Source organism: Salvia splendens, chromosome 8, assembly GCF_004379255.2.
Source record: "Salvia splendens isolate huo1 chromosome 8, SspV2, whole genome shotgun sequence".
In the NCBI taxonomy this organism is placed as follows: Eukaryota; Viridiplantae; Streptophyta; class Magnoliopsida; order Lamiales; family Lamiaceae; genus Salvia; species Salvia splendens.
Genome location: NC_056039.1, coordinates 23,993,305 through 24,002,100, shown reverse-complemented (window position 1 = coordinate 24,002,100; position 8,796 = coordinate 23,993,305). Strand labels below are relative to the sequence as shown.

Below are 8,796 nucleotides of genomic sequence, written 5' to 3'. Positions count from 1 at the left end.
TGAAGCCAAATCCTTAACAATATGTTATTCAATGTATACACTTCTCCCACCCAATCTCAATTCCATACTTTTGCATCCGTGTGCACCACACTACTGTCTACTGAAATCTGTAACTGATAAGGTTCCATGTATTGTGAGATCCATTTCCTAAGGAAAACCAAATTTGAAGATGTTTGATCTAGTATTTTTTTCAGTAGATTTTCAATTTATCAAGTAAACTAAAGATAAAATTAGATCCAACTACAACTATTAAATCTAAAACAAAAAGAAAGAAGATCAAGCAACGAATAACGTGGAAAGATGGATAAATGTCATTGACGGAATAAACTAAGACACTTACACCATGCTAACAAGCATCCATGGCTAAACCTTCAAAGAATCCACAAGCCTCAGAGTATATCTTTACTTGATCCATACTTCACTAGGAATTAATTGATTCAATCAACCTCTGACTAAGAATTTGGAGATAAGCCTCAAAGGGGAAACAAATCTCTCAAGCTCTTAATTCAATCAAAGTCTTAAGGAAGAAAATGAGAAAATGTGTTATTTATAGTTTAGGGCCAAATTCCGGGAAAAAGGCCCACAAAATCTATCCTAAGTCATGGTAGCCGGCCGGGTGGGCTCATAGACAGTGAGCCACCCGACCGGGTAGAGCTACCTGGAAACTCGACTGCTTTGGCATGTCACCCGGTCGGGTGGATCTTCCTGACTTACATCCGCTTCTGGTGGGGCACTCGGTCGAGTGGAACTTGGGGACGCAAATGGTACCCGGCCGGGTGGGGGCAAAGGCTGGCGCTCTTCCAGCAGATGACACTCGACCGGGTGGCAGGGTGAACCAAGACTATCCTGGCCGGATGAGAGTGTCCAACCTTCATTTTTCAGCACGATCCTCGTCGTGGGCTCCCTGGTCTTCTTACACTCCTCTCGCATGACCTTTTGAAAGTGGAGAGCCCCTCTTGTAGCCGCATCGTCATGGGTCCTCCACGCGGGGTCGTATCATCCTCCCATTCTTGGAAAAGATTTATCCTCAAATCCGGGCTCCCTAAAAAATAAAAAGGGCTCAAGTCAGCCATATTGAATGTGCAACTCACGTTGTACTCACCGGGCAAGTCGATCTCATAGGCATTGTCACTGCCGCGCTACAACATGAGAAATGGACCATCTCCCCTAGGGGCAAGTTTCCCCTTGGTCTTGTCAGGGAAATATATCTTCCTTAAGTGTACCCACACCCAATCCTCGGGTTGAAAGGCCATCTTTTCCACCCTTTATTCACTTGTCGGGCCACTTGCTCACCCTTTCGGCGGATCCGATCTTGCACTTGAACGTGCAAGTCCTTCACAAACTTGGCCTTTTCCTCGCCACCTAAATCCGTCAAGTATGGAAAAGGCAAATCTACCGTGGACAAGTCCAACGGAGTTAGAGGAATGAAACCATATACAACTTCAAAAGGAGACAAGGAATTAGTAGAATGTATGGTCCTATTATAAGCAAACTCGGCAATGAGTAAGCACTATTCCCAAGATGTTTTATTCTAAAAAACAAGAGCACGAAGGAGGGAACCCAAGGACCGGTTAACCACTTCTGTTTGCCCATCCGTTTGGTGGTGGGCGGTAGTGGAAAAGAGGAGTTTAGTGCCCAACATACCTCAAAGAGTTTTCCAAAAGAAACTAAAAAATTTGACATCTCGATCACTCGTAATGGTCTTTGGGATACAATGCAACTTGACAACCTCCTTAAAGAATAAATTGACAATAAATTTAGCATCATTTGTTGTTTTGTTGATTATTGAGCTTTTACTATCTAGTTGCTTAGCTACCAATTAAAAACATCTTTTGATTGATTGTTGTCATTGAGAAATGCATGATTAGGATAGGTGTGTAATCAACAACTCCGTGCAACCCATGTGATCGAGAGATGCATGTGCTAGAGAGAGGGATTGAGTCCCTAGAATTAGGGAGTCGTTCTCAAAGTATGAGGAAGAGACTCCGACATTAGAGGTCGATCAACACGTTAGATGCACTCGAGAGAGGGTCTAACTAATCATCCCGACTTTCCTAACCACAATTGAGGCACAATAGATGAGCATGACCTGTAGGTGACATCCTTGATCCATTCTAACGGATCCATTTCCCTATCTTTTCCCAATTTATATGAAAACCATATTTTATTTGCTTTATTTAGTTAATTGTCTTTATCTACTTCTTTGTTCTTAGTTAGTCTAAATAGTTTTCAACATTGCATCACAATAATCATTCTAGCATTTTAGTCCTTGTGGATTGATAATTTAACTTGTCGCGTGCTACATATCTCGTACACTTGTGGGTGACATTTTAACTGCAAAAATAGCATGAGCCAGTATTTCATTAGGATCTTGGGCCAACATGATTCAAAATGGAAGTGTGTGAGTATACGTGTGTGTATGTATTTGTTGGGAAAAGGAGTATATTTTATATTTTCTTTATTCTTCAAATGGGTTATGTTTTAATAGATTTGGGGATTGGGCTGTTTCTTTCGATCTGGACCGAGAGTGGTTGTTTTATTCTTTGGGCAAGGACGATGTTTTAAAATATTTACTTATCGGCTGGAAAGGAGTTAATTAAATCCTTGTGAGCCGAGTTATCTTTTCGCAAATACGTTGGAGACGTCAACGGCCAACCGGCATCACCGCGATGCCTTGGGCTGCCGAAATTAATCGAAATAACTAAGTTTCTAGTTGGAAAATATTCATAATCTTGACCGAGAAAATAATGGAAGTCATTGGATGCATGTATCTTATTTATTATAATTGATTCCCTGTGTTGATCTATGCATTACTTTAAATTCTAAAGGTGAATCCTCGCTAACGAGCCGAGATAGTAAGGAAAAGAATTTAATCGAGGATTAAGCACTCGAGGTGAGCTTTCTTTTAAACAAGGACAATGTCCTAATTATTTTATTGATGAGAATAAAAATTGAGAATATGTCTATCATGTTGTATTTTGGTTTTTGACAATACTTATCTGAAGTGGCCTTGCCATATATTGTTTAAATCGAATTCAAATCATTGTAAGGCCGCAAACCATACTTGCATTAGTGTACATCTATGGTAGATTGTGCGCCATGTTGAGTTGGCGGGTCTAGTGACTTGGAGTGTGGCCACATTTCATGTCATGTATGCACAGATATGGTTGACGTCAATGGAAAATTGGTCTACCGACTATGATTTTGAATGATGAAATGATTTTGGGACCTCGGGCCTTTCTAAAACAAAAACCCGATGGCATGATAAATATTTTGATAAATGTGTTTTCAGCATAAGTTCACTGAGTATTTTATAGTACTCAGCCCTACATATATTTTCCTTATTTGCAGGTTGAGCGACGACGAGCTTTGGGTGGTGTTGAGTCGAACCTGAAAGACTTGTTGGTTTTTATTTTGAACTTCGAGGGTCATCGTGTCTTCACACATGGAGTCACTTTTTCTCTTGAACACTCCGCTGAATTATGACCATTTTTTACAATGATGTTTTGAATCCCTTTTACTCTGGTTAGGAATGAGTGACTGAGTTAATCCAACAGTTGGTCAAAATTGTGGCTATCTTGACAAACTGACAATTCATCAAGCTGAACAAGGGGGAAGGAGGAATTTGAGACTGCAAACAATTGAATGATCTTGATCTTGTGGGGAACGTTGCTAGGAATTAAGCCAGTTTTATGCACGTGTATATGAATCTGTGTTAAGTGTTTTCTTTTGTACGTGTTTTTGAATTTGTTTTTCTTGTTGAGTCTTGTCTAGTTAGTCTAAGTTGTTTTAGTCTTCTTAAGTGTCGGTACCATGCATGTAACTTGCCTTCATTCTTTTTCTTGTTCTTTCATACTTGAAGACAAACATGGCTTAAGTGTGAGCAGTTTAATAAGGCTCGTTTCATGCATAGTTTTATTGGTGGTTGATATACTGATTTGGGGAGATAATGCGAGAAAAGTGGAGTTTTTAGTGTGCAGAATAGCAGGTTGGCCGAGCAGTGGTGCTCTTGATCAAGCGGGCGCAGAAAAAAAAAATGGCCGAAAAGCTTAGCAAACTGATCAAGTGACCAATTTGAAGAGGCTCCAATTTGAAAAGCCACGTAAATGTAAAAAAAATTATTTTGAAAGATTTATTATAATCTTATTATAAATGGTTATAGATGAGATGAAGTGGAAAAGTTTTAGAATAAATGATACTGTCATAAAAAAGAAAAAGAATGTCAAAAGTTACAAAAAAACTTCTATAAAAACCAATTCCATTAATCAAAGACATTCCATTCCATTCCCACCGCAGAGAGTGACTTTCCTTTTGCTTTATTCTTCGGTGAATTGTTACGATAGTCAGAAGCGCGATGCTCATTAAAAGCAAAATCCTTGAGGTTTCCACTTCCATCAAGAGAAGCATAAGCATTGTATCCATTGTCAAATTGGCGACAAACAGTACAGTACAACCTCTCTCTTCCTTCTTAAGTAGTATCAGAGTTCTTAAAAGGATATCGCCATTTCATATCACTTTTGGTGCTCACATAAAATATAAGCTCACATAAGGTATAAGTTATGGTGAATGCATATTGTGGAAATCTCTACAATATTAAAAAACAATTTTAATATTTTCAGGGATGAGTACTTGAGTATTGATGTACTAAGTGAACTCATGCCAAAAATATTTTCATCAATAAAGTTATGTCAAGTCATCGTTCACTGAATCCGGGTTTTAATTTAAAAAATCCCCTTTTATCTCCAAAACTCTCCTTTTATATATGTTATATATGTATAGATATATTCCTCTCCCGACTCCATATATTACTCCATCCGTCCCATCTAAGTTGAGACATAACTTTTGGGTACGGAGATTAAGAAATTCTATTGAAAAGTAGGAAAGATGAATAAAGTAGGAAAGGTAAAGAGAGTAAAGTAGATGATTAAATAAAGTAAGAGTTATTAGATTATTTGTTTTTCGTAAAAAGTAGAAATGACTCAACTTAGTTGCGACATCTCAAAAAGGAACGTAACTCAACCTAGTTGGGACGGAATGAGTATTATACACGCATCAGTAGTTCGTTCATCTCAAGAATTCTCATTCTTAAAGGTATAAAATTAGAGCAGAACTTGTCATCGCAACAACACAAATTTAGGCACGACGATGAAATGAAAAAAAAAAACACAAAACAAGAAAAATAACAAAAACAAGAGGCTAAATAAATTGACAATCCATCACCAGTAGTTATTTTGACAACAGTGAAGGCTCTCAATTACTAACTGGGCAACAAATCGGAGGCAAAACCTCCAGAAGATATGGTTAAACTCGAAGAACCGCTGATAACCACATGACTACTCGAATTCGTGGTAGCTACTTGAGATGCCGATGCCAATGCCGATGCGGATGCCGAAGCAGCGTTATCATCATAAACAGCCTTCGGCATTGCTAGAGGCAGGTTCGGCAGCGGATCCTCGGACGTAAACGCCCGCACCACCTGCCTTATCGTCGGCCTCCTCCCGCTCAGCGGATGCACACACCACAACCCCACCACCATCAACCGCACTATCTTCTGCACCTCAAGTCTCGAAAAGCAAAGCCTCGGATCCGCTGTATCGAGCACCTTCCCGGACTCGTACAGGCCCCACACCCACTCCATCAACAACACTTTTTCTCCGGGGAGCCTGTGATCCACCGGCTTCCTCCCACAGGCTGTTTCGAGCAACACGATCCCGAAGCTGAAGATGTCCGTCTCCTTGCTCGCCTTGCCCGTGGCCGAGTACTCGGGCGCAATGTACCCGATGGTCCCTGCAGGAAGGGTGGAATGGAGGTCTTTATCGTGATCAACGAGGCGGGCTAATCCAAAGTCCCCTAGCTTCGCGTTGAAGTTGTGATCGAGCATCACGTTGCTCGCTTTGACATCCCTGTGGACCACGTATTTCCTTGACTGGTCTTCGTGGAGGTACAGAATTGCAGAAGCTACCAATGTAAGGACGGATGATTCGTTTTTGAACAAATGATAGTCCAAGCTCCCGTTGGGCATGAACTCGTAGACTAGTAGAAGCTCCGCGCTTCTATGGCACCACCCCATGAGTTACACAATTTTCTTGTGCCTCATCTGGCTGATGATCTTCACTTCCGATTCTTACTCTTTCCGGCCTTGCTTCGAGCCCTCAGACACCTTTTTCACATCAATCCAAATATTCATTGCTGGCAAGAAGCCTTAGTATACGCTACCAAAACCACCTTCGCCAAGCTTATTCTCCGCTGCAAAATCATTCGTTGCATCGACCAATTCTCTGTAGGAGAATATTTTCGGGCCGTTGCCAATTTCGAACACGTTATCCAATTGCTGCTCCTCCAAGTCTAGCCCCTTGTACATGTGATGCTCCTCCTCAGACTCCTTTTTTTTCTTGTTTCTTGACAAGAAACAGAATGTGGAAGTGGAAGCAAGGATGATGAAGATTATGGCGGCACCTGCACCACCAAGTCCAAATATCAGTCTTTTCTTCTTTGCGCCTTTGTTGGAGGCTTGAGGTTGTTGGCTTTCCGTTTCCTTTCCGCCATTGTTGACAGGTTGTGGTTGTGTTGTGTCACTTGACACTAGTTTATCGGAAGCCAGAACAGTCGAAGAGAAATTCCAAGACTTGACGTTGTTTTTCTCGAAGGAGGCTCCGGTGGCAGCTGAGAATCCGACGGTGAAGTATTCCGGCAAGTGATTTCGGAGATCGACCTCGTAGAGGAGGTCGTCCCGTCGGAATATTCCGCTATTGTTGCCTGTGAAAATGACCTTTAATAAGTTAGTGCTGGAATTGTAATGAATCCAAGCATCATTTTGCCAGCCTGCAGATATATTGTTGTACCTGTTGGCAAATAAAACAAAAAATAAATATAACACTATAGGATCCTATAATCAAAACAAAATTGATCTCAAGTGAAAACTAAATCCATGAGATTTTCCAATCTGGTGGTGAATAATTAACCAAGAACATGAAAGGTTATGAGTAATTAGTTTTAAGTCATTCTATAAAATTCATTTTTAGATCATTTTAGGAATTCTTACGAGAATGACCTAAAAATAAACTAACAATAACTTAAAAATGACCTTTGTATGTTTAACTTTGCGTTTTGTAATAAGACTTTTGCATAGATCATAGTTCTAACAATTTGTATCTTAAATTAATATAAAGGGATAACTGAAAGTCTGAAACACTGTATAAGTCTCATGGGTCACTTTTACTATCAATAGTTAGTTTTAGGATGGAATCCTATGAATTTGTATCAGTACCATGTCTTTGTTACTACCGAGCTCACATTGCCGATATCGATTCCCACGTGCGGGATGACGAAACGGCCGTCATAAGGCTGGTCGATGACAGGATTGGGGTACGTGTCGAACTCCACCGCGACGAATGTGTCCAACACCGAGAGAGAAGTGGCGTTGCCGAGGCCGAGGCCGCTGCCGCTTGCCCATGGCTTGATGGTGGAGCCGTAGGGAGCCAGAAAGAAGGCAAGGCAGTCGCCGAAGTTGTAGCTGCCAGACGAATCTATGACAAAGGAGAAGTGGGTGGAGAAATCGGCCATTTGTTGCGAGGCTTTGTCCCACAAATGCAGGAGCTCGGAGTACGTGGCGCGGCCAACTCGACCGCCCTGGGCTTGGTCGTGCTCGTTGGTTGTGACTTGAATGCCTTCCTCGGTAATGTAGGCGTCCCCGGTGAGGTTGAGGCGGCCGCCGTCCGATTTTGTGATGGGAGACATGTCGAAGGATAGTGAGAATGTTGCATTTGCAAACAAGGTCAGGAAGAGGAAGAGGAAGATGCAAAGCGATTTAGACATGACTATGGGCTCTGTGTGAACTTGCTTTGCAAAGAATTAAATATTCTTCTATAAATTGAATGTGAAAATGTACAAGTATTCAAGAGGCAAGGGGAGACTTGATGACTGAGTCCAGGTCATGGAGAGAGTCCTCACTACAGTTTTCTTGTGTACGAGATGGTGCAAAAAAAAACACTCTGGGTTCGTTCTGTACGCAGAATTAGAATTGAATTGGAATTATAATTTTATGGAATTGAATTTGAAATAATTGAAATAATTGAATTATGCAGTGTGTGTTATGTGTATGGGCAGGTGAGTGCGTGTCTATATGTGTGTCTGTGAGCAATGGTATGTTGTGTGTGCGCAGGTTTGTGCATGTTTGTGTATGTGTGCAGGTTTGTGTATGTGTGCATGGGGCTGTGTGTGTAGGACTGTAGGCGTGTGTATGGGTGTGTTTTGTGTGAAAGTGTTATTTTATTATTATTTAAAATTTCAATTATCAACTTTTCATATAGAATTTAAATTGTGGAATAGGGAGGAATTAAAATTATGATTCAATTCAAAATCCAAATATTTTGTGGTACCTAATATTGGATTTGGAATTGGAAGCTCCAATTCCGATTCGGCATGCCCAATTCCGTAATACCAAACGGAGCCTCCATCTCCAACCATACCAAGTCTCATTTTTGCTGTAAAAAACTTCTCGAATTATACTGCAAACCCAACTCATTTTTGCATTTTGTTTATGGAACAACACCAAATATACGGGTAGTACGTGATATATTGTGGCCCATTTAATCAATCTGAACCTTTACTAAAGTTATGCATCCTGAAATGCTCGAGTCTGCAATATACGGGACTTTACTGCATCTTGTTAAGATTTCTCAAATCTAAGTATTTGTTATATTTTTCATGGTTGATTTTCACCTCGCCGAATTGCTAGCTAAAGAGGTCTTGATATTAGTGAATTTTGTGAATCAGATCATTACATAGTAATTAATC

The 8,796-nt window shown here is 40.7% G+C and overlaps 2 protein-coding genes across 2 annotated transcripts; both read right to left on the bottom strand.

The window, feature by feature from the left end:
* Positions 1–5,257: 5,257 nt before the first annotated feature.
* On the bottom strand, positions 5,258–6,070 carry LOC121745939 (L-type lectin-domain containing receptor kinase IX.1-like). Its single transcript, XM_042139884.1, has one exon. It carries the CDS (start codon positions 6,068–6,070, stop codon positions 5,258–5,260), a length of 813 nt encoding a protein of 270 aa, XP_041995818.1.
* LOC121745938 (favin-like) lies at positions 5,258–7,815 on the bottom strand. The gene is made up of 2 exons (XM_042139883.1): positions 7,268–7,815; positions 5,258–6,842 (listed from the first exon to the last, which is right to left on the bottom strand). Exons 1-2 carry the CDS (start codon positions 7,813–7,815, stop codon positions 6,203–6,205), a joined length of 1,188 nt encoding a protein of 395 aa, XP_041995817.1. The 3' UTR covers positions 5,258–6,202.
* Positions 7,816–8,796: the final 981 nt, after the last annotated feature.

What these genes read in the sequence shown, in the direction of transcription:
- LOC121745939 (XM_042139884.1), bottom strand. Translation starts at nt 6,070, where the DNA reads ATGGGGTGGTGCCATAGAAGCGCGGAGCTTCTACTAGTCTACGAGTTC.
- LOC121745938 (XM_042139883.1), bottom strand. Translation starts at nt 7,815, where the DNA reads ATGTCTAAATCGCTTTGCATCTTCCTCTTCCTCTTCCTGACCTTGTTT. An exon ending in TCGGTAGTAACAAAGACATG is followed by an intron (nt 6,843 to 7,267) that starts GTACTGATACAA and finishes ATTTGCCAACAG; the next exon opens with GTACAACAATATATCTGCAG.